At 44.6% G+C, this 24,981-nt stretch overlaps 2 protein-coding genes across 2 annotated transcripts; one reads left to right on the top strand and one right to left on the bottom strand.

Moving 5' to 3' along the window:
• Positions 1–80: 80 nt before the first annotated feature.
• Positions 81–2,446, bottom strand: LRRC52 (leucine rich repeat containing 52). Its single transcript, XM_052666344.1, has 2 exons — positions 1,605–2,446; positions 81–454 (listed from the first exon to the last, which is right to left on the bottom strand). The coding sequence occupies exons 1-2, from the start codon at positions 2,227–2,229 to the stop codon at positions 201–203; spliced, it is 879 nt and encodes a 292-aa protein (XP_052522304.1). The 5' UTR covers positions 2,230–2,446; the 3' UTR covers positions 81–200.
• Positions 2,447–2,752: 306 nt separating this feature from the next.
• On the top strand, positions 2,753–14,881 carry NUF2 (NUF2 component of NDC80 kinetochore complex). The gene is made up of 13 exons (XM_052666635.1): positions 2,753–2,924; positions 3,177–3,251; positions 4,060–4,136; positions 4,795–4,856; positions 5,317–5,414; positions 5,996–6,069; positions 7,308–7,404; positions 8,162–8,224; positions 8,762–8,899; positions 9,172–9,312; positions 10,093–10,268; positions 12,065–12,200; positions 13,874–14,881. The coding sequence occupies exons 1-13, from the start codon at positions 2,802–2,804 to the stop codon at positions 14,021–14,023; spliced, it is 1,410 nt and encodes a 469-aa protein (XP_052522595.1). The 5' UTR covers positions 2,753–2,801; the 3' UTR covers positions 14,024–14,881.
• The last annotated feature ends 10,100 nt before the right edge of the window (positions 14,882–24,981 follow it).

Here is a 24,981-nt window from a genome sequence, read left to right as displayed (position 1 = left end):
AACATTTTGCCAAGGTCCTGAGTCTCACTGGAAGAAGAAACGCAGCGGTGGCACTGTGAGTAAAACTGGAGCACAGAGAATATCTTCTCTTGTGGCTTTATTTCACTTCAAAAAATTTGCGTATAAAGTTTGGGAAATCACTCAGAAGGGCCTGCCTTCAGTTCCCAGGACGGCATCCAGAAAGGTTTGTAGGGCTGACCCTAAGTGACTGCATCTTTCTCCTCTTCTTCCTCCTCCTCCTTTGAACTGTGGATTTGGTAGATGACGGCACAGATGCCAGCCAGCCAGGCCACCACAGTGCCAGCAAAGAATATGCAGAAGCCAATGAAACACAGAAAAATGTAGTCGTGCTTGTGCAGGTGGGTCTGGCAGCTGGAGTACAGCTGTACCTCTGCTGCAGGCATCTTCAAGGCACGAAGGGCTTCTGGTGTGTAGCAGGTGATGTTGTTGGCGTCTGCAGAGGAAAAAAGCAAAGCAAGACTCTTTTGCCTGTGTCTAAGACACTAGTGAGCAGGAAACATCACTAGAAAAGTGATGGAGGAGTTTGCTAAACTGCTGGAAAATTTCTCCACGCTTCATGTCCTTCTCCCTTCATAGCCTAGGAGAAATCAGCCAGATTTTGGCCAAGCCACAACCACCAGCCTGCCAGAGTGATTTCCATGGCAGTGCCTCCAAGGAAAATATTTCTGTTTGGATTATGGCACTGTTTGGATTATGACAAACTGCAGTAGCTGTGCTGTTCATCTATGCTGACTGAGCACTTTTTTTTCAATATAAGAGCATTTGTCATTATTTTAAAGCCTCAAACACCTTTTTAAGTGACAAGGCTAAAGGGAAAGAGGTCTTTTTAGACTAGAGCGATAAGGCTTGCGCACTGGGAGTCAAGTTTGGAAACTGGAGCGGTTTGCAATTAGGCATAGTTTCACCTGCAACTGTGAGAGAGGGGAAACTCAGGAATGATTCAGTTCCAGGGAAATACTGCCTATGTCCTGTCAAATTCCAGTGCAGGCTGTGAGATAATAGGTGCTGGCTTTCCTTTCTGAACACAGGCAGTATTTGAGCTAATAGGACAGGATCAACAATGGAGAGCTCAGGGCTGGAGGGGCTGTTCCAGGGAGGTGAGGAGAGAGAGGAACAGGCCAGCACTGCAAGCATTTCTACTGATCACAAAGGGGACTAATTGGCCACTACAGACACACCAACACTGCAACAGCAACAGAAGATCAGAGCAGATGGAGAAAAGGCAGGACATTCAGAGAAATAGCTTTCCCAGAGCATATCTGCCCTGAGCCAGCTCCTCATTCTTGGCACTGTGGCTGCAGGGTGCTGTGACTCACAGGCACAGTGATACCTCCTGAGCCTGCTGCCAGGTGTTTTGTACCTCCCCTACTGTCCTGAGGATGTGAGCAAGTGTGACTGAGGGTGGAAAGTGTGTAGCCCTGCTGCTCTGATCAGTGCTTTGTGCAACAGCTGATGGTGGGATGCGTGGCTGACAGGCAGTGGCGCTGCCCCAATGAGCTGAATGAAAAGAGATCAGAGGGCCCTGTCCATTCCACCCAGGAACAGAACGGAGAGGAGAGGAATCCTGCTCACACAGCCCTCACCTGGAAAATGAACACTGCTCTCTGTCATCCAGGTGATGAAGTCCAAAAAGGAACAGTTGCAGTGCCACAGGTTGTCAGAGAGCCCCAGAATCCTCAGGTTGGGCAGGACCTGGACGGTGCTGGCATCTAGGAACGTTAAACCAGTCCGGCTCACATCCAGGTGCCTCAGCCAGGTGTTGTTGGCAAAAGCATCTTTCTCTATTGCTACAAGGTTGGGATTGTCCGAGATCTTCAACACAACCAGGCTGAGGAGCTGTGAGAAGGTGCTGAAGGTGACCTGCGTCAGGTTGTTGAAGCTGAGGTCCAGGTAGACGAGCTTGACCACACCAACGAAAGTGAAATCCAGGCCATCTCCCAACAGGTTCTTCCGGCAGTCCAGGTACACCAGATCCGCCAGGAAGCTCAGTTCCACCGCCGGCAGGTACGAGACGTTGTTTGCCGCCAGGATCAGCTGCCTCGTGTCCAGCGGGATGGCTGCGGGGAACTCCTGCAGCTGCCGTCCGGTGCAGTTCACCTCCAGGTACCGACAGCTGCACCCACTCGGGCAGCCGCTATTCCCCGATGCCATCCCCATCCCCAAGAGGAACACGAGGCTCAGGGGCCGCCATCTACCTGCGGGAGACATGGCCCGCCGCTCCCGCACCGCTCAGCCCCCGGGGGACCGCGGCAGGAGACGCTGAGGAGACGGGTGTCCGCTGGGACGTGCTCTACATCGGCGACTCACCTGACTGGCTGGCAGGCTGCCCGGCTGGAAGCCGAGCCCGGCTTCGCGGCTCTCTGCGCGCAGAAGGGCGGAGGAGCGCCTCGCTACGGCACCGCCAGCAGCTGCGATGCCAGCAGCCGGGCGCCGCTCTGAGAGCTCTCCGGCCAACCAAAGTTTTCAAACCACCGCTCCTTTCGGCTTTGCCGAGCGGTTGCAGGCCCCGGACCCGCCTTCCCGGCGCAGGCCGGTAGCCGTCACGCAGCTGCGGGCGCGAAGCCCCAGCCGAGCGGCCCCCACCCTTCCCGCCAATCCCCTCAACTCCTCAGCCGGCCCCGCCACCTAACGGCTAACGGCCGCCAGGGGGCGGAGCCTGATAAAGCCCCGCCCTCCTCCCGCCAGCGCCGCCGCTGATAGGCCAGCGCGGAGCGGATGCGTGACGCGCGCGGCGCGCCCGCCAGATTGAAGCGGCGTGCGGAGCGGCAGTTGGCGCCGCGATGGAGGCGCTGACCTTTCCCCGCTACAGCCCGGATGATATCGTCGCTTATCTCCGCAGCCACGTCCTGGTGGGAGCCGAAGCCCGCAACCTCACCAAGGCCGACCTGTTCGCCACCCTCAAGGTGTGTGAGGGCCCCCGGTGTGCTGTGGGGCTGCGCTGCGCGCCCCGTGACCAGAAAGCCCCGTGTTAAGGCACTGCCGTATGCGTTAGCGGGGCTGCTTGCTGTTTCTTTAGCTGCATTTTAATGCTTGAGCTGCAAGGAGCCGGAAAGGAAAGCTTGTTTTTGTCTTGGTGAATTTGCTTTTCACGTGTTAAAAGGCAGAACTGCTTTGTTGTCCTCATCAATGCTGATTTGTGCCCTTTGCTTCCTCAGCCTGAAGTTTTGCACATGATTTTCATAAGAATTCTGCAGAAAGTGTATGGGATCCGCCTGGAGCACTTCTACATGGTATGTATGTATAGGCAGGGGGTAAGGAGATGTGAAGGGAGAAAAGAATTGTGCTTTCCCCGTGAAATGCTGTCAAATCTCCCTGTTATCACCTCACTAGAAAATGGCAAGTGGTATACTCTTCTTTTTTTATATATACATACATACATATATATATATGTGTGTGTGTGTGTGTATATATATTGTAATAAATGTTTATATATGTTATAAAAAAAACATACAGGCTTCCTGGGAATCTGGCTTTGACCATGGATGGATGAGGGTCTCTTAAAAGGACCTTTAGACTGGGTTAGAGGGGAAGCAAATGGTGCTTTTAATGTTAATCACTTCTACTCTGTTAATTGAGAGGAAAGCAGGGTGAGGGGCAGTTGGTGGTCTAGACTAACTGATATCCTTCTGATTAACACTTCATTTATCTGCTGTTTCTGCTACACAGAAATGGATTCCTGATAGTCACCCAGAGGGTGGTGATGCACTGGAACAGGTTGCCCAAGGAGGTTGTGGATGCCCCATCCCTGGAGGCATTCAAGGCCAGGCTGGATGTGGCTCTGGGCAGCCTGGTCTGGTGGCTGGCAACACTGCACACAGCAGGGGGTTGAAACTCAATGATCATTGTGGTCCTTTTCAACCCAGGCCATTCTATGATTCATCTGCTAACTTGATAGCATCCTTCTGCCTCTTGACTTGTGTCCACCATAGATGGAAGACAGTCCTCATCTAACTTTAATGAGCTTACGCTGTGAGATCAAACCTGTGTTTTCTCCCATGAATGCGCTCTGGTTATGTATTGGCTCTCTTTATTTTTCAGATGCCAGTCAACGTTGATATAGTGTATCCACAGATATTTGAAGGCTTTCTACCTGTTTGTAATCTGTATATTCATATGTAAGTATAAGATAGCACTTTTTAATGGAATGTTTATAGAGAGTTACTGGAAGCAGTGGGGCAGTGTGCCTCTGGTGGTTGGTTCCACTACTTGTCTCTGAGCAAAACAAAGTTTTCAGGTGAATGGGAGACAGCACTGTGGTAATGGAGTTTAATTCCAAGCCGGCAAATGAATGTGTTAGGAGGCTACATATAGTTGAGTTGTGTGGAGGATACTTTTATTTAAAAAACCAAGGTAAAACAACAAAAAGCTCCAATGCTTCTAATGAGTTGAAGTTCACTATTGCACCTGACAGAAGGATCTTAGGTACTTGTCTGAATTCTGTTTAGATGTATCTGTTGAAGTGATGTGAGTGTTACACTTGTAGCTTCATTTTTGTTTTAATGGCAGAATTGATTCCCTCAGTTAAGTGAAGGAATTTCTTAAGCTGCTCTGCAGGTGAGTATTCATAGAAATCCTAAGAGATGCTGTAAGAATACAGGTTTTTAATGCTGATCTGCACAGTAGTCTTACTGTATTATTCTCCTGAGGCTTCTTGTTGCTGTGTGCTTGCTGTGCATGTGCTCTGCAATGAGAGGACATTATCTGGTTTTAGTCTATGTGTATATAGTGCAAAAACTGTGTAATAATCACTGAAGATGTTTTGTTTCTTTGCAGGGAGCGCTTCCTTCCAGTGTGCCGGGTTAACGATTTTCAAATTTCTGATGTTATAAATCCAAGTAAGCAAATGCACTGTAAGCCTTGTGTTTTCTGGACTGGTGGCCATTGCTTGTTATTTAGGCTCTTTTGTGTGACCTAGTCAGGTGGGCAACTAATTATGGAGATCTATCCCTGCCCACCAGCTACTCATCTGACCTTACAGATGGTTCTTAATGATGGTTCTCCATCTTACTCCTGTAGTAGGATAACCCAGTGAGGCTGTATTTTATTAATCTTTCTATTAGGTGCCATTTTCTTAATTTGTTACATAGCATAGGATTGCTGAGCTCTGGCATTAAGCTCATAGTTGCTTTTCTTGCAGCCTGTGAAATCTTTGCAAGGTGAGCAGGGAAAGAGCTAATACGTATTCTCTCCTGCAATTTCTGTCTCTCCTCCAAATTATGCTTTGCCCAGTTTTCTCTAAGCAATTGCAGTGTGTGCAGAGACAGAAGTAGTGATGGTTTGTAACTTCCATTTCAGAGGCAAAGAGGACAGCTCGCTTCTTGAGCGGCATTCTCAACTTTGTGCACTTCAGAGAATGCCGGCGCGAGGCCTACTTGGAGTTGCAGCTGAGCTATGTAAGTCTGATGCTGTTTTTCCACACTTACTGAAGTTACTTAATGTTAACCTACAATTGGGAACATGAAGGTTGTGTTTTTTCAACAGCGTCCTAAAGTAATGTGAGAATCTTAAATATAGCTAAGTAATACAAGCAGGTACCCATTTGCTAAAAATTCTTGTACAGCTACATTACACATCAAATACAACTACTGTAAATGGCTCCATGTAGAACTTTGCAATGCCCTTAGGGAAACATGTCAGTTCAGAAGAATGAGTGGCTGGGCTTGTTGACATTGTAAAGGTTTCTGCTTGGTACCATGGCTGAGTTACTACTTTAGCTGTCAGCTGAGGTTTTTTTTTTTTCTTCCCAGTTTTATTTGGTAGTTCAGCCTTGTAAGTGAAGGTTTGACACCTCCAATTGTTTGGAGAAAATATAGATGTAGTGATTGTTGGCTTGAAGCTAGAACTGCAGGTGGTTTCTCTCTGAATATCTCAGTAGTTCAGAGATTGTGCATGTCATGTGAAATGATGAGCGGGGCCTCATAGGACTAAAGAAAAACTACTCTGAAACAAAAAGTTCTGAATGTTTAACTTGCAGAAATCTGCTATGGAGAAACACCAGCAACTGGAGACAGCAAATCAGGAGTTAGAAATGAAGCTGGAGAAGTTAAAGTGAGTACGAGGACTGAAGGTCCCAGGATCTTTCTGTCTGATGCAGATAAAATTCCTTTTAGTCTATAAGAGATGTGACTGTGTTCAGTAATATGATTTCTTTTTTTGTGAGACTAGAATGCTATAGGTGGCAGAATCTAAGTGTGTAGATGTAATAGATCGAGACAGTGATTAATCTTTGTTAATGGGAGTGGAATTTGTAGCCTGTTTTTATTCATTGTTTTTTCATCTGACTAGCTTCTCCTCCATTTTGAGCCCTCATCACATGCACCCACATGTATTATAGAGAAGAAAAAATATATATTATTATATATAATAAGGAGTAAAATATTAAATGCCCAATTCTGCTCCTTTAGGAGTCTTTAATTTGAGCAGGCTTCACTTCTCCTTTGGCACTTGTCTAAGTTTGCTACTGGTTAGCCTCATTGGGAAATAAAGCAGAAAGTATAGAGATTTGTGTTGCACTTGGTTACAGAGGCAGTTCTGATGGCATTAAGCTAGAAAGGCTGCTGGCAGGAAATAAGTGTGGCTTTGGGTCTGTGTAGTTGCTTAGAGAAGATACTCTGGTTTGTATATTGGGGGGGACTAAAGAGGAACTTGATGTTATAGTTTGTTTTTAGTCATCTGTCTTTTATTGTTATATAGCTCTAGGAAGTTGATCTTTAACTTAATGGATGGGTGAAGCAGCATTCCTAAGTTATTTGACAGATTTGCCCTATTCTCTGTTTTAGGTAGTTGAGTTGCACTGCCTACACCTTTGTCCCATTAAGTTTGTTTTGCTTGGAGGTAATAGGCTAAAAAGATGGCTAGCTCCCAAGATTGCTTTCAAAACCAAAAGCTTCTTTGCTGATAATTGCTCTCAGTATGTGCAAGGCAGGAGGGTCTCTAGCTAGCTATAGTTCTATCTCAATACAAACTGTTCCTCTGGCACATCACAATGTGCAGGTTTCATACTTCCAAGCAAAACTGGTGGAAGTATGTCCATTTGTATTTAATGCTATCATTAAATATATGGTCCTACTTTAACCTGTACCACTTATTTCTGAAATAGCTCTTTAGATGATGTTTTGCCTACAAACCCTTATAAGCCCAGGGGAATAAGCTGTATTAATTTGAGACTGTTTCAACCTGATCCATGATGTTGCTGGCTGTAAAGCCTTTGGAGAAAGACTGTTTCATTTGTTGTACTCTCACCTGACTGTGAGGGCCTGTCTAATGTCTTTATTTTTTTTGCTTAGCACTGTTCCAGTTGAACAGCAAGCAGAGTTCAAGCAACTGTCGGATGACATTCAAGAACTGGAGCAACTTCTAAGCCATGACTATCGCCGGAAAACAGTATGATCTCTTTGTGTATTTCTCTGAACTGGTGCCAAGGCTTCTGATCAATTATTTCTGTTGATTTTTATTTTGTCCCTTGTCTCGTACAGAGAGTAAAGAAAGGTGTTCAGATTTAAATCATAAGTGGTTATTGCAACACTAAATTCTGTCTAATCTCTAGTATTACCTGTAAGGAATGTAAAACACACATGAAATCAGATTTAGAGAGCACAGAAATGTATTTGGTTCTTTCTTCTTGAAATACGTTATTGCCATGACTTGGAAGATCCACTTATTGTTGTTCCCTGTAAGTTCTTGTTTTTTCTTGCTCTTGAATTTTAAGAATGAGCACTGGAGATGAGCCATGGCAGGTGACAGGAGGCCTTAGGAAGGTCACCCAACGGAATGGCTAACAAAAACAGCAGGGTTGATCACAGGATGGGATAACTGCCCAGCAATGGCAGGCTTGCCCTTAAGACCTCATAGACCTCTTCAGCTGTGTTGGAGAGAGAGAAAAAGAATGTGGTTAGGTTTTTTTTTTTGTTGTTGTTGTTACTTTAAGTCAAGTTTCTGCCATGAATACTGTTGACCGTGGGCTTGACTTCTATATTTGGAGGGCCTTCTTTTAGTGCAATTTGTCTGCAATTTTGTATTCTAGTCTTGGTGCACCGAAGAAACAATCAGTGGGATCTCTATGCGTGTCCAATAGAAGGACAAAGGAGGTAGTAGCTGTAGAGATGTTTATTTCAATTTGTTTTTTCTTTTTTTCCCTTAGGCAGCATTGCAAGAAGTGATTTCACAAAAGAAGTCAGATATTACAGAGAGGACCAGAAAGCTGGTGAGTACAGCTCTGTGTAGGCTGTAGCTTGTTAATTCAATTAATAGATAATCTTTGTAAGGTTAGATTATTCTCAGAGCTAGTTAACGTTCATGTGGTTACTAGTTGTGCTTTTTCATCTTTCAAGAACTGCTTCGCTTTCATTCCATGGGAGGTGTGGTGCTCTTCCACGTGAGCATCACAGCTGACTTGGAAACCCTGCAGTGACTGCCTGGGTTGCCCTAGGTGAGGGGCTCTGAAGGAGAGAGCTGCTTACCACGTGTATTAGCTGGCAGGTGTTTTGTGAAGCACTGGGTTAAATACTGTTCTTACAACTCAGTGCTGTACCACTGAGTGTGCTCAGGGAGCAGAGTGGACTGTTAATTGTTTTGAGAATGTTGATATTCACAGGAATTTTTTTTTTAAAGGACTTCCTAAGAAGGAATGACTTGGAGAAAATAATTTGTCTGGTTATAAGATCATGCGAACTATGCTTCACAATTCCTCTTTACAATTGGCAACTTAAATGACCAAAAGTTCTCTTGTCCTTGTAACTAGAATGAACTTAAAGTGACAATGGCTACTTTGAAAGAAGAACAAGAGCAGCTGAAATCAAAAATTGTGGAGAGTCCAGAGGAATTGAAGAATTATAAGGAACTAATGAAGGAGACTGTTAAGAAACTCAAGAAATCCAAGGTGAGATTTGCTTTTCCCTTCCTTCACATGAGGAGATTTTAAACTTTGAAAGTGCATCTTACTGAACTTCCATTGTTTTAAACTAGTTTTTGAGTAACTTATACTTAAAGATCATCTGTTTCCACACTCCCCTGTGCCATAGGCAGGGACAACTTCCACTAGACCAGGTTGTCCAAATACTAACAAGAAAGAAATGGGCAGAAGTCAATATACACAGTACAACGTTGACAGTAACTGCTGAACTCCCCTATTAATACTTTTTCTTTTTAAAGCAAGAGGTTATTGAGAAATACGAAGGCTATCGAGACCTGGTTGAAGTTCTGCCATCGTGCCAATTGGAGGTGCAGTTATATCAGAAGAAGATGGAAAGACAGGCAGCAAATGTGGAAAGACTGGCCAGTGTATTAGCAGAGGTTTGTATGACCTAAGTTAAACTTGGTTAGGGAGAACTTTTAATGTCAGTCTGAGTCGAGTCATTAGTAAACATCTGCTCTCTTTTCCTATCTGCTCACAAACAAAAGAATTTGGATCACTTTAAAACCTCATTATGGAAACATCAGTAAAACATAGCTGCTGCTTTGCTGGGTACCACTAATGTCCTTTTGGCCACTTTTAATAGTCACAAGCTTTGTTGCCATAGATACCTGAGCTAAAATTGTTATCTGGGGGTTGATAGCAGGAAATGATGGAAGAAGAATGGAAGTGAGATGTTCTCTTCTGCACATAGAGCTGAAACTAGAGCAAATAAACAGTTACTTCAAGATTACTTCATCTCTCAAGGTTTTAGTTTATTGATGTTACTATGCTGAACTTCTGCTGGTGAAGTGCTGGTGCAGTGCTGGTCACAAAGTACCTTGCTAGTTACTTCTAAACTGTGAGAATACAGTTGTTAAGAGCATTTAAGGAAAAAACAACATAGTCTTTTAAGTTATTTGTATGACCTTTTCATAAAACCATAGCCTAAGAGCTACAGCAGAGCTCACAGCAGCTTCTAAAAATGATACAAATAGTAATTTGTTCATTCTGATGTATTTCTAATTAGATAAACTGGGAGATAGTAAGGAAAGCTGGTCAGCTATCAGATCTTTAAAAAGCAGGAAGACTGTTCTGATCTTAGGGAACTTCTAACATGGTTTATCATTCTGCTTATATCCCCCACTTTGGTTTATTTCAATGCTTTTTACATACTGCAGGTCAGAAATCTGGAAGACCAGCTGGAGAGTGCTCAAATCGAGCTGAAGAAAGGGAAGACGGATGAAATGTCCCTGAAGAGACTGGTCACTGCAAAGCATGAGAGGCTGTCTACAGCTGAAATAAGGATAAAAAAGAAGCGTGAAGATGTTGAGCAATATAAGCACACTGTATTTGAGTAAGGATGAGTTGATGTTTCTGCTTGCTGCTGCTCTATGTCTTCGTTATGTGCTACCAACGTTCACGCCTGGTACAAACGTGTAGCTTAGCGCTAAGAGGAAAATGAGTGATGTGGGATAGCTTGGTATGAAGACCAGTAGTGCTGCAGGCAGGGAGTTGGGGTCTCAAATCAATAATTGCAATGTGACTTGACAGCAATTCTTTTATTGGATCGCTAATTTAATTTATAATGCTTATTCTTGATTCTTTTATCTTCTTAAAGAGAATGTCACATTGGGATAATTTCCTAACTTATCAGACTTCAACAAAGCCCCATTTGCCTTTCATGAATTTTTCATAATTTCCCTTGCCACTTTTGCTCATTATCAAAGATGTTCAAGACCCATGGGGAAATGGGGCTCGTATCTCAGAGGAGCATTATCCTGACATGATGCTTCTAAAACAAAAGGAAAAGTGTCATTTGATCAAAGCCTCTTAGCCCATCTCTCTTTCTAGTGTATGCTAAAGGCAAGTTGCAGAGTAGTGTTTACACACAGCAGTCACTTCTGCAGTAGCAAAGTGTGGTGTTGTGAGGTCATGGCTTCCCTAATGTTCACTGTGCTGAACTGTGGTAAAGAAAGCTTGTTATATAATGCTTTTGTACATTAATAGGAAAAGGGATGTGGAAAATTACTGGCTGGGGTTGCTTAAAAAAGGTGGAAAAAAGCTTTTTTTTTTTTTTTTTTTTTTTTTTCTTTCTCCAAATCAGTGACAGTGGAGTCTAAGTCACCGTCATGCAGAAAGGCAGCAAGATTCCTAGGCCTCTGCTCTTCATGTAGGGCACTGTATCAGCTAAAGGGAGATTGGAAGGAAAAGCAGCTTTTAATTAAAGAATGAAAATAATAGCCTAATGCTCCTCTGTACTAAATGTTGCTGCCAATTTATCTGTTTCCAATGTTAGATATTTCCCTTGAGTATTTAAATTAGATGCTTTGATAAGAAAGAGAGAAAGGGAGGTTGCCTTGATTTGGAAACAAGTTTTCACTGGTGGGTAAGAAAATGTGTCCTCACTGTTCCCTTGAGGTAGAAAGATATAAATATGCTTTCAGTAAATTTGAATGATTTCAGCCCAATCTTCAGAGAAAGCAGCTGCTACAGTTCCAACTGTAATTATTGTGCAAATAGTATAAAGTGTTAAGTGTTTTCTGCAGATCTCCTGTTCCCACAGTAACACTGCTGATTACGTGGCAGCTTACAGCTGGAGCTAGCTAAATTCACCTGCAAGCTTGGAAGGATTTGGAAATAATGTTCACAGGTGGATGGAATATGGGGATCTGAAGCTGAGGAGAACGTGACTTTCAATTGTGCTGAAACACCAAATGCAACTGTGTTGCTTTCAGACTCCTACGTTGGGTCCTAAGCCTGTGCTGGCCTTCAACCCAGGCTCTCTACATCTGTTCTACAAGGGCTCAAAGATGGAGTGTCCAGCTATCTACAGGCTTCAGCTGAGTCAGTTCTATTGGAGTAATTGCAGTTTTGATTGACAGCAACTGAGGGGCTTCAGTGGATCCCTGTAACTTCATTTTGAATTCTGTTTTTTGTATCTATACTATTCCAGATGAAGGATTAGACAAATAACCGTGTTTCCTAATTGTACTTTCAGAGCAAATAAACTCTTTGCAGTATTGTCTCTAGGAACTGCACTTGGCATGCTAATTAAATACAAGTTTGGCTTGGGGGGGGGGGTCAAGCTTAATCTGGAATTGGTTGTGTGGTTCAGTACTAATTTTTTTTTTTTCTCTCTCCCTCTTTTAGATATTTTAACAGAGTTCAGGAAAAGAGGGGTGCTGTATATGATAAAGTGACAGCAATTCACAAGGAAATCCAACAGACAAGGTTCAAAATCCAGCAACTGAATGAGAATGCTGAAAAAGAAGAAACAAAAGCTAAAGTGAGTTGTGTAGGGTTTATTTATTTGTTTATCTTCTAAAGGAAATCTGTTTGGTAGTCTGGAAATTGATATTCAGCTTGGTCTCTGCAGATGAAATAATTCTTATCAGCCTTAAAAACAAATAAGCTGAGCAGGCGTTGGTTTGAGTGGTTAGTGAGACAGAGAGCACTTATGGTTCTGCTGTGATGCTAGAATTTGTTTGCAATGTGTCTGCATGCTGTATGTGATGTGTGGAAGAAATGGGCTTTGCAAACCTGGGAAATGAGTCTGGAATGATATGATGGCCCAATATTTTGAGAGATGAAACTGAACTTGTCTTTTCGTGTGTATCTGTAGCAGATACTATCCTAGTTTCAGTGACGTCCATTTCTGTATCACAAACCTTCCAGCTGTAAGCAGTCTGATTTTATTCATTTTGTTGGGCCATTGGGACCTATTCCTTGAGGCCTTACCTTCATGCTGTAGTGACAAGCAATGCTGTAACCTCTTGACAGTCTTCCTCAAATAAAGGAACATTTGCCATGTTGCAAACCCATTCTTCCTACAGTTTCAGGAGGAGGATTGTCCAGGTCGGTTCTAGAAAGGCAGAAATCCCGGTGGGTTAGGAGTAAGGGATTGCAGTCAGCCTGTAGCATCTTCTGTTTGTTTGGTGCTGAAGTACTGTCTGTGTTGGAAGGACAGCTATAGTAGTCGCAGGGGCAGAGGTCACAGAATCACAGGGTTGGAAGGGACCTCAAGGGTCATGAATCTCCAACCCTCCTGCCACATGCAGGGCCACCAACCTCCCCAGGGCCCCATCCAACCTGGCCTTGAACACCCCCAGGGATGGGGCATCCGCAGCTTCTCTGGGCAGCTGTTCCAGCACCTCACCACTCTCATGGTAAAGAGCTTCCCCCTGACATCCAACCTAAATCTCCCCTCCCTCAACTTCAAACCATTTCCCCTTGTCCTGCAGTTATCTGCCCTTTCAAAGAGTTGACTCTCCTCCTGTTTCTAGGCTGCCTTGAGGTACTGAAAGGCTGCAATGAGGTCACCCCGCAGCCTTCTTTTCTCCAGGCTGAACAAGCCCAGCTCAGCCTGTCTTTGCAGGGGAGCTGCTCCAGTCCCCTGATCATCTTTGTGGCCCTCCTCTGGACCCTCTCCAACAGCTCTCTGTCTTTCTTGTACTGGGGCTCCAGACCCGGACGCAGTACTCCAGATGGGGCCTCAGAAGAGCAGAGTAGAGAGGGCCAATCACCTCCCTGTCCCTGCTGGCCACCCTTCTTCTGAGGGAACCCAAGATACCATTTGCTTTCCAAGCTGCAAGAGCACACTGCTGGCTCAGGTTAAGTTTTTCATCCATCCATCACCCCCAGGTCCTTCTCTGCAGGGCAGAGGTCTTGGTGATGCTGCTCCGTTCTGTGTTAATCTGCACCAGTGTGAATATTGTGCTGCTGTTTGACAACCTTAGTGTTGTGAGCACCAGAGCCATACAACAGATGGTAATACTGGGATTTTGTTCTTGCTGCTCTTGGTCTTAGGAGGTTCTGTAACTTTCCTGTATTCTGTATACCAAGGAAGCAATAACTTTGAAATTGCATGAGACCTCTCTGGCTTATGCTTTAAACTTTATAAGGGTTTAACTTTTCTGATGGAGTTGTGTGTGTTTTTTTTGTTTCATTTTACCTTTACAGGAGATATACCAAAACCTGAAGGCTGGATTGGAGAAGCGTCACGATTCTCTCATAAAGACAGCAAAGAATTATGCAGCCTCAAGAGAAGATAAGATTGCTGAACTGCAGAAGGGACTGCTTAGAGTTCAGAGTCCTGGAAGTAGTTCTTAGACCTGCCTTCACTTGTATTCCTCTTCTGTTTATCTTCATATCTGAACTCAGCAACTTGTGCTTTGTGTGAGATGGAGAGTTATTCCAGGCAAAAAAACAGCTTTCTCAAAAGCCATGACAGAACATATTTAACTTTCTAGACAGATCATGGTGTTCTTAGCTTGCTACTGGGGTAAGAAAATGCTCAGTTTAGCCTGTCTGATTTGGCCAGTTTGGCCAGTACCTGATTTTAGCAGTAATAATGTAAGTCAGTCTAGCAAACACCAAATTGTTTAAGAAAAAATTCTACTTTTTCTAGAAAGAAACTATCTTGGCAATGTTAATCTTGAATGACCTGGCACTTTGGGCCAGCCTGAGTGGACAAAGTGTTCAAGATAAGGCAGTAATAGCTGATATTCTACTACCGTGACTGAATTAGAATTAAATCCTGATAGAGCTTCCATCTAAATACCAATTTTCCTGGTCGTGAATGTTGGTGTCTGGTGAACCCTTAAGGGTGTATCTTCAGAGGTACAGTTGTGTTAACTAGATGCTAGAACTTGTTTCTGCTCTTGGTGGTATTGGATCCTCACATATGTTAATTCAAGCCCATGTTTGGGTGTTCAGTCCTTTAAAAAAACAAAATAACAGACAAGCCCCCAAACCAAAGGAATATCTGTTGCTTAACTTGTGATGGCACTTAGTTTGCCACAGTGTTTTGAGAATGCTTTTCGATTGTTTCAAGTACTGTCAATTTTTAAAATAGCTGATATAAGGATATTTAATCCTATTGCTATGTTATGCTTCTTCTCCTCGCTCTCTCAACTCACTCTGTCAAGTGTTCCAATTGGAAAATAAAACTTGTTCTGTACATTTGTAGGAATGTGTACTACTAGAGTTTTCCTCTCTTAAAGAAAAGAGGATTCAAGGCTGTACACAGCCTGAGACAAATCCTCTTCACTCACTGCAGCCCAGGCAAGCCAAAAGGTTGAAAATCAATGCTGTACCAGGCTGTGAATAAGCCTGTGTAGCTCAGAGATTAGAAATGTGCAGGGCAAAGTAACTGCTAGGTTCTGGTTCTTGCTCTCAGAGGTTTTCTGACAACAGCTGTTGGGGAAAATAAAAGGCTACAATTCATGGAGAAACAAAATACTGGTTTCCAGGGACAAGTTTATGGATTTCCAGTAGGCTCTTGTGGCTTCAGAGGGGCTTGTCTAGTTGTCCCCAAAATACCTGTAAGCAAAACATAACCAAAGCTATGCTTTAGCCAGAGATAAGTGATTCCCAGCTGTGAAGCTACCTACTGCCTTTCAGGAGCTAATACTCATCTTGAACCATACAGTAAGGCAGTGGGGGGAGTTCTGGTGTGACCTGAATAGCAGTGCAGGAAGGATGGCTTTGTTAAGGCACTACAACTCAATTTCCCTCAAGAGGGCAGTGACATTCAAAAAATCTTCTTTTTTGCTTGTTTCTTTTAGCAGTACATCTGTCTAAATGCCTATAACCTTCTGCCAAGGCCTAAATCAAACTTGCAGAACTCTTAAATTTCATAGTAGTCTTTTAAAATAAGCAGTTTAAGAGACAAATGTATTGTGAAGCTGACAGAAGAAACTGGACAGGTTAGACTTAGTGGAATGAGACCTACGTAGCCTTCCCTATGGCCTGCTTGTGAAAACAGGCTATTAGTAACTGCTGTTCAGCTTGGCATGACACTGTTTATATTCATAGTTTGATTTTTTTCACATATACTGTAGTAGAGTCATAGAATCTTTCAAGTTGAAAGGGATCCTTTTAAAGGCCATCTGGTCCTACTGCACTGAGCAGGGACACCCACAGCTCCATCAGTGCTCAGAGCCCCTCCAGCCTGACCTTTATGTTTGCAGGGATGGCACCCACAGCTCTCTAGGAATCCTGTGCCACCTCACTGCTCTTATTGTAATAAACTTCTTTATATGCAATCAAAATCTCCTCTCTTTTAGTTTGAAACCATTTCCCCTTGTCCCATCACAGCAGATCCTGCTAAAGAGTCCGTCCCATCTTTCTTACAGCCCCTGTAGATGCTGACAGGCTGCTCTCAAGTTTCCCTGAAGCTTTTTCCTCTCCATGCTGAACAGCCCCAGCTCTCAGCCTGTCCTCACAGGGAGGTGTTCCATCCCTTGGGTCATTTTTGGCCCTTCTCTGGATGTGCTCCAGCTGGTCCACATCTCTCCCATACTGAGGACTCCACATCAGGATGCAGCACTCAAGGTGAAGCCTCGCCAGTGGGGAGCAGAGGGACATTTACTCTTTGTGCAGCCTCACTGGTTATCCCCAATCACCTCCCTGTCTTCCATGTGCTTTAGCATAGCTTCCACTATTTCATATACTGGTATTTTTCAATTCTATGCTACATATTTATTCATAATTCATATGCTACATAAAGCTCATAGCAAAATTGCACTGTACAGCTTAGGCTAATGGACTTTCTGCTCACTAGTTTCAAATGCATTTAATTATTAACGTTATTTTGTAAGTAACAAGGAAACAAATTCTTTAAAACAGCAGCCTTATAACAGCCTTCTGAAGAGATGCTGTCTCTGCTCCCTGTGCTCATCCTTCAGACAGACTTAAGTTGTCAGGCATCCTATCCCTAATATGTGAATTACTTCAGGGTGAAATCATTACCAGTACAAAAATACTGACTGCATGTGTATATTTGCCACCAGACATTGAGTGCAAAGTGTAACATGAACCACTGGAATTTTCTTGACTTCCAACCTTGTAAACAATGTGTAACTTGGACATGTTTGCTCCATATGAGTGCCTGGTAGTCTGGCAATGTATGTACAGTATCTCCTACCTGGTGAATATAGTACTGAGTAATTCTGGCTGTCTGCCTGGAAAGGAATGGTTTGTTGCAGCTCTCTCAGCAAAGCTCTCAACTTAAGTGATGCTGCTGTCTTTACTTTACTGTTACTGTGCTCTCTTTCCCAGTTCACCCTTCTTTCTTACACTACTTTGCTCCTTTCTCCATAGAAGTCTGTGTTGCTCCCTACAGGTCCTCTCCTTGAAAGAAGGAAACCTGCTGATGTTATAAATCTGTACATCAGGATATGTGCCCTCTCCCGTAATGCTGGATTGAAGTATACTTTACTTTCATCATAGATGTGTTTGCTAAACTGTAAAATTTGAAGGAAGAAGGGATCTTTCCAGTGGACTGTTGAGTTGATGATAGGGTATGGAGTAGATCAGCCAAGCTGAAATACTGCTGCACTACTGAGGGAGTGCTGTATGTGAACACAGAGGTGAAAATGCACGTCTGAGCTTGTAGGAGGAAATAATACTCAGAACATATATGTATTTGGGCTGCTTGAAGCTCCTGTTATTTGTGAGTATCTTTGATGCATGCCACCAGCTATTAGAAAGGAAGGTAGATATCTCCTTGGATGCATTTAGAGGGAGAACATGAGTTTGTTCCGATTTCTTGAAGAACTAAAACCAGGTTTGCTTTCTTTGCAAGTAGAAAAAGCAGTACAAGTGAGATGGGCAGCCTGATTCTGTCGCTTTAGAATAGCATGCGCGTATATTTGTTGCTGGAAAGGATCTCTTCGGCCAGGGCGAGCAGGGCGGTGTTGGGGCAGCACCCAGCAGGGCTCCCGCAGCTGCTCTGGCTGCAGTGCGGCGCTCGGCCGCGTGGTGGCGCTGTCGGCGCAGGGAGCGCCGTTCCGCGTCCGCTCAGCCAGGGAAGCAGGGGAGGAGTGGCTGAGTGTGCGGCGCCGGGAGGAGAGCGGGGCGGCTCGGTGCGCTGAGCGGGTAAGGACCGGTGCTTGCATCTGAGGATCGGCCCTTTCTGCTGCCGAAAGAAGAGCTGGTCTGGAGAAAGGACGAAATAAAGCCTATGTGTAGCGGTCACTTCCCAGTTTGAATACCTGCTTGGGTTTTTAGAACTAAAATGGGAAAATCCCTTTACTTTTTAAGAACTTTTGATGTCTTGCAAAGTGGAGACCAAGTTTTTAGCTCTTGTGTGAGATTTGGAGGATTGGATCAGGCTCCCCCATGCTTTGTTTATCACCTTATTTCTGCTCATTTCTGCTTCTGTGGTGCCTATGAACCAGAATCAGGATTGGCTCTCTCTGTGTTATGTAGCTATAATGGTCTGAGATGCTCTCTGCCATAAGGTGCTGACAGCTCAAAAGAGGCAGAATGACAGGTAAGTTGCAGTAGCCCTTTTAAGCTGTCACTGATTTCACTGCCTTTACACAATTCTTTGCAAGTATGTGGCTAGCAATGTGACTTCTCATCAGGTATTTCCCTTGATAAGAATCTACCCAACGTTGTGTTCCTTGCTTTGATGTGGTTGCCTGACCCTACTGCAAACGCTAAGTCCATTTCTAGGGATCGTATGTTGCCAGTTAAGTTTGGCCCCATTTTCTACATGGGAAACTTCTGGGCAGAGTCATTGCAACCTGGAAGGTAGCACCTGCAATGCCTAAAGTGGGACAGGTCCTTGCAGATGCTAAAACATGATCACTAGGTTCACATCCCTCACGCTGGGAGAGGGGAGGTTGTAGATGTGGCTTCTCCTTGAATGAAGCCCAGGAAGGCTCAGTTTTATTACCACTAGGCTTTTTTCCCTGGCTCCCAAAGCAGAAGTAGAGCAAGGACTTTTAAGTGCTCCTGTTGGGTAGCAAATTGTACAACACTTATTGCAAATGCAGAGTTTGCAGGTTGCAACAGTGATGGTGCAGAATATACTGAAGATGGGGCTTGCAGAGAAAACTGGATGTGGGGAAGAGTAATTTTTGCGTGCTGCAGGGCCTGCTGGAGGAGACTGGGAGATGCCAATGTTTGTAGGTAATGAAGTCCCTGCAAACAAAAGGAGGGAAAACCCAGGTTATGTTGAGGTTTCCATAGCAACACAATACTTTTCCTGGAAATCTCAAATGATGAGATCTAATCTATGTGCTGTTTAACTCTTGCGTGCAAAGCCTTCTCCTCTCTCAGCTTACCTGCAGTTCCCTATATCCTTCCCCAGCAACGAGTGTGCTGCCACTGCCCAAAAGTTTCTGCGTGTGTTTAGAGAGTTCATCAATGCACCCTGACTTGACTTTGTGTCTAGCAGGTGCTTGGCAGAGCCTCAATTGAAGGGAATGAGCACCCACGGGAGCTGGGCACGATGCAGGGTGTTGGTACAAGCCTTCGCTATTGCCATGAGCGTGATGTTATTGTGGCTGGCTGATGCTTGCAAGCTCAGTGCTAAGCTGATGGTACATCTCAGAGCTCCCATCTGATGACGACTGGTTAAAAACCAGTAAGCCAGGTATATGTGAGCAGATAAGAAGCGGTGCTTAAACCATCAGCTCTTACTGAGCCACCCCCCCTCTTCCAACACGTCTTCCATCTCCTCGCCTTCCTCCTGACAGCCACCTGTTCAACTCCTGACCTGTTTGTAAAAATCTGCACGCCATCTATCAGAGGGATACGAGCTTACTGGCTTCTGTTCCGTGGGCATTAAGTAAATTATTTCTTTAAGATCATATGGCAGATCTATAATTAATTAAACCCTCCATGATATTAGCGCGAAATAATTTAGCCTTTCTAAAAAGGTAAATGTAATTTGCCGATCTGGTATTTGGAAGAATGCTTTCCCCCAAAATCAATTCCTTTAGTTTCCAGAGAATAGAAATGAGAAGCAATCTCATTTTAATTATATCTCTTTATTGCTAACAAAGGAATGATTTATGCAATTAAATTAACTGGCTAGAAAATTATTCTCAGCTGGGCTGTCCTAATTCTTTGCTTTCTGAATTGCAGGCTCTTACACTTGGCTATGTAGATTAATTTTTCTGATATGCAAACAATGCTCCTTGTGTTCATTTTGAACATTTCCTTATTCATGGCTCCCGTTTTCTTGGTGTCAATGACATGAGTAATATTTGTGCGCTGCTGAGCTCCGATTCAGGCTTTTTTTTTTTCTTTAATGTAGAAAGATGGGGAGGGGGAATCTTTTCTTTTGAACCTCGTGATTGCCATTGCAGAGCAAGATTGTGGCGCTCTCTTATCTATTGCTGCGAAACGGCAGCAGGAACACAGAGCTGCAAAGATGTCAGAGGATGCGAACTTCTGAAGGGAAATGCAGAGGAGACAGGTGTATTTGCAGCTGCTGTTAGGAAAGCATTCTTTATGTGCATCTTCCTGTAGATGGGTGAAAAGCTGAAACGCCAGGGAGAAATCTGCCTCGTGTTGTATGCAGACTTAAGCAGGAAAGGGATTAGCTTGTGGTGGCTGGCCAGAATGCTGGCAGGGGAATGTTTGGGCTGAGGGGAAAATGACTGAGTAAAAAGACATTGTGAGCTTGTGCCAACACAGCCTGACATCCTTCTGAATGGGGCACTGGTGTAATCTCCTGGTTTAAAACAGCAGTGAACATATTGCAGAGCACGTGTTAGCTCTGGCTGAGCCGTCCTGCCCTGCATCAGGAAAGATGTGTCAGCTGGTTGGTGTGTGTTGTGCTGGCACTCTCAGGCTGCCATCAGATGGTTTTGAAATGGGGGGGGGGGGGGGGAAGAGAAGAGTTTTTTTGCCTGGGTTTATGGGGTTTTGCGTCCCTGGGTGTATGGGGTTTTGGGTGTGGGAAGGTCTGTGCCATTGGGGCCCAGGGGGTCTGAGCTGCTTGATAGGATGGATTGAGCTATGGTTGGGATGGGAAAGTGCTCTCAGACTCGTTCCTTTGAGCAGAAGTCACTCATGGGGATTCCCCAGGCTGATAACTGCTGGGTGAGTGGATGTTGGCGTTACCCTTGAGGATGTCCATGTAAAGGCAGCGTTAGGAAGAGCCATTCTCATAGAACATGTGTTGAGTGCTGCTCTGAGTGCCTTGCCTTGTACAGGAACGTATAGCTTTGTGTGTGTAGCAATTGGACAGATCAATACAATGAGAAAGATTCCACCTTCTCCAGTGGCAGCCAGCCCTTAATTGAGGTCTAAGAGAGGTGCAGCCAGGCTCCACTCCTGGTCACACACATGAATTGCCTTCACCTGTGCTCCCAGGGCTTACCTGGACCTTTCCCCAGGTGCTCAATCAGTGCTTCAGACTGGGACTCAGCAGTTCCCATGCAATGTGTTTGAGGGTGTTTTTGGGGCCAGTTCAGCAGTCTCTGGGGCAGGCTTTGAGTTCAGGTGATCTAGACAAACTGAAGGAATGGTTGGAAGTCAAGGAGATGAAATTCAGACCAAAAGCTACCCTTAGGGTGAAGAAGGGATTTGCAGTCCATGGCGATTCCCAGCGAAGTCAGAGTGGTGCTCCTTTAAAAAAAAAAAGTAATCCTGTTCCTGGAAGTATTGATAGGAGCATCATGTGCAAGTGTTGAGGAGGAGGCACAGCTACTCTGTGTCATTTGGTGATGAAGTAGAGGCTGGTCCAGAAGTGGGAAAGGACCGGGAAATCATGACCAGTGGTGTAAGTAATGACAAATCTTACTGTAGGAGGACTAACAGCTTCATATAAATGGAGAATTAAGGGAGAATTAAGAGGAGGAGAATTAAGAGGAGAATTAATGGAGTAAGGGAGAATTAAGTCACTACTAAGAAACCTTAACCATAAGGTACAGCACTTGACACTTGCATGTTGGCTGGCCAAGTAAAACCTTGGGCCCAATGGACATGTCCTGTATCCTCCCAGTTCCACTGGCTTCTATTCTTAATACAGCAACACTGAGCTTTCCTTCTGCCCTGGGATGCTCTGTGTTCTCTGCAGCCTGTGTGGGTAGATGGTATAGTACTTCTTATCCTCCTTTAGTTTCTGATCCCTCTACCTGGAAGGTAGGAGGTTGCTTCACAGAGTCATAAGGGATGGAATGGACCATCCTATCCAACCACCCTGCTGAAGCATGTTCCTTAGGGTTGTTCTGCACAGCAGCTTGTGAAGCAGTGTTGAAATTCTTGTCTGCAATCTGAGTTCTGGACTCCTAAAAGGAAATAGGAGTGAGTTGCCACCAGATCATCTGATAGAATTAATCACCTCTCCATGGACCAGTTCCCAAACGTGGCAGGATTTAATTTCACGCTGAGTGATATCCAGATAAAAACTTGTCTTTGTTGGCAGTTGTAGGGAAGCTGTTAGGTCAGGGCTTGAGCTGGTGATTGAGCACCTGGAGAAGGACTGTGGCTTGCCCAGCATGTACAGGCAGATTGTTTGCACCTGTGCTCCCCACTGAACCAGAAGTATAGACTTAGGGTGAAGTCCCCTAGGCTCATTGGTGGGCAAGCTACTGAAGGGAGAGCATCTCTTGGACCTGGGCTGCTCCCTGGGGAGGAGTGCTGCACAGCCAGAGAGCCCCACCACCGCTTGGGTGAGTTCCACTCTTCCTTCTGTATGTGACTGTGGACCTACCTGCAAATACTTTGCCTGTTAACATCAAGAAGCAGTTTTGCTACTTCATGAGCAGAACAACAGTGTAGAAAATCTTGTGTTCTAGAGAGATCCCGAGATGTTGTACTGAGAGACATGGTTTAGTGGGAAATACTGGCGATAGAACTGTTGGACTTAATGATCTTAAGAGGCCTTTTCCAACCTTGGTGATTCTATGATTCTATGACAGGTGGCCATTCTCCCTGTGAGAAGGTTCCCTGTGTGGAGTTTGAAGGCCATGTCCATTTTTCCATAGCTTACTTAAAATACAGGAAAGATGGCTGGGTAGCCTTGTTTTGCCCTTGTTTTACTCTTTGCTGTTGTGTTTTATCCATTATTTTTGTTTAGAAAGGCTAAGATGTGCTCACCTGTCTCTGCTCAGATTCTGTTCCTGAATCTAGTGAAGCAACACACAGCTGAAATCAAGATATGGCTGTGTTTTCTACCTTGTCTTCCACCTCACCATTCATTGTAGCACAGAATGCAGGCAAGCTGATAGGACACGACCCACTCCTGGTAAATCTATGCTTTGTGTTAGCAGCCACCCGTTGTCCATCCTGCCTACGTACCAAGTAAAGCACTGTTGCTTAGGAATCTCCCACCCAGGTTGGGCACTGAGGTGGGCCCTCTCCTTCCATCTCCCTGCTGCAGGCAGATAACCCTTGTTTTTCTTTTTTTTTTGTGCTTTTCCTCCTCCATACCAACTCCTTCTACAAGAACGTTAGTGTCTAGGTCTGTCTTAGCACAGAGTTGGCTGCCCTACTGCTTCTAAAGGGCTTTTGCAACATTTTAAATATGCAAATAATAATAATAATTATTTTTACTGGTAGTAATGGGAGCAGCATGGGATTTCTTTGTTTTTTTTTTTTTTCCCTTAGATTTCTCTGTCCTCTGCAGATGCCACTTTAATGCAAATCAAACTTTGCGGCTCGTGTTACCTATTGAAAAATAGTTTCAATTAGAAATTCAATTACACTGTCTTGGGGGGATGGATCTGACAGTTTCTTTGAATTTTGTGTGTTATAGAAGGCTCCGAAGTGCCATAAATCTGCTAATTGATTTCTGTACCTGTAATGTTTGATTAGGTGTATTTTATTGTCTTCTTGGTTTTAATTAACCCCAGGCTTGTCAAAATGCTTCCACTGACAAAGGATGTATGATGAACTGAGATAAACTCTATTAACAGCGGCTGACTTTTGTCAGTAATTGCTATCAGGCATAAGAGTTATTAGAAATTATCGCAGACAAAAAGAAACTGTACTTTTGGTAACAACTTTTATGGGTTGCTATAAATCCGCTGATTGCCCCCTACACGCGGGAGATAAGCAACTGTGAATGACAAGGGGTCTGGAGGAAGATCCATCATTTCCTAGCTGCCTTATAAATATTAAGAGTGACAAAATGGGAAGAGTTATGAAAGTCTGAGCGCTGAAAATTGAATGGATGCTAATGTGCCTAAACTTGTCCCCATTAGAGACGGCGAGGGCCGTGGAGACAAGGGCACCGCTGCCCCACAAAGCTGCTGCATTTTAGTGGAGCAGAGCTGTGACAGACTGATGGGATATCGAGCTCTTTCTTCAGAGCCCTTGGTTGGAGTACAAACTGGGGTTGTTACCACCTGGAGGATGGCAGTGGTTGGGGAGGGCACCTAACAGAGTCCCTTGGCAGCAGCTGGAGGACTGAGGCGAGCAGAGGGATTGATGGACTAACGATGCTCTTGTCCAAGTAGCAACTGCAGAAATGAGTTGAGACAAATCTGCTGAGCGCAGAGGTGCTTTGCAATGCTGTGTGCTGTTTGTATGGTCTGCTTTTGGGAAGGCAGTGGCTAGCAGTCTCTTAGGCAAACTGGGAAAGAAGAGCTTGAATCCCTTTGTAATGTATCTGGTTATAGGCACTTTGTTTGTCTAACATATTTAAGCAGTAACATATATGAACATAAGTGGAATAATCAGCATATTTCTAGCTGACTTGCAGCTTCGTGGGCACGGACCTGTTGGAGCATGACCAGAAGAGAGCAATGAAAACGACCCAAGGGATGGAGTACCTCCCTGTGAGGATGGGCTGAGAGCTGGGGCTGTGCAGCCTGAAAGAAGACTCCAGGGAAATGTGGGAGTGGCCTTTTGTTGTCTAAAGGGGGGCTGTAAGAAGGACGGGGACAGAGTCTTTAGCAGAGTCTGCTGTGATAGGGCAAGGGGATGTGGTTTCAGAATGAAAGAGGGGACATTTAGATTGGATGTAAGGAAGAAGTTAATTCCAGTAAGAGCAGTGAGGCAGTGGCACAGGATGTCCAGAGAGCTGTGGGTAAGCCATCCCTGCAGACATCAAGATCAGGCTGGATGGGCTCTGAGCACTGATGGAGCTGTGCGTGTCTCTGTTCAGTGAAGAGCAGATGGTCTTTAAGGGTCCCTTCCAACTCAAGCATCTCAGATTCATCTGTTATGAATCTATGCCCTTGTCTGGTCTCTGGACCCTAAGTTTGTCTCAAGCACTGTGCAAGTGGGGTGCTGGTTTTGCCATAGTCCTGTACGGTCCCTCCCATATCAGAGCAGACAGTAAACCTTGCAAAGGACACTCTTTGTCAGCAGTCACT

This window comes from Tympanuchus pallidicinctus, unplaced genomic scaffold (genome assembly GCF_026119805.1).
Source record: "Tympanuchus pallidicinctus isolate F22 unplaced genomic scaffold, pur_lepc_1.0 scaffold7, whole genome shotgun sequence".
NCBI classification, from domain to species: domain Eukaryota; kingdom Metazoa; phylum Chordata; class Aves; order Galliformes; family Phasianidae; genus Tympanuchus; species Tympanuchus pallidicinctus.
This window is presented reverse-complemented; position numbering and strand designations above follow the sequence as displayed.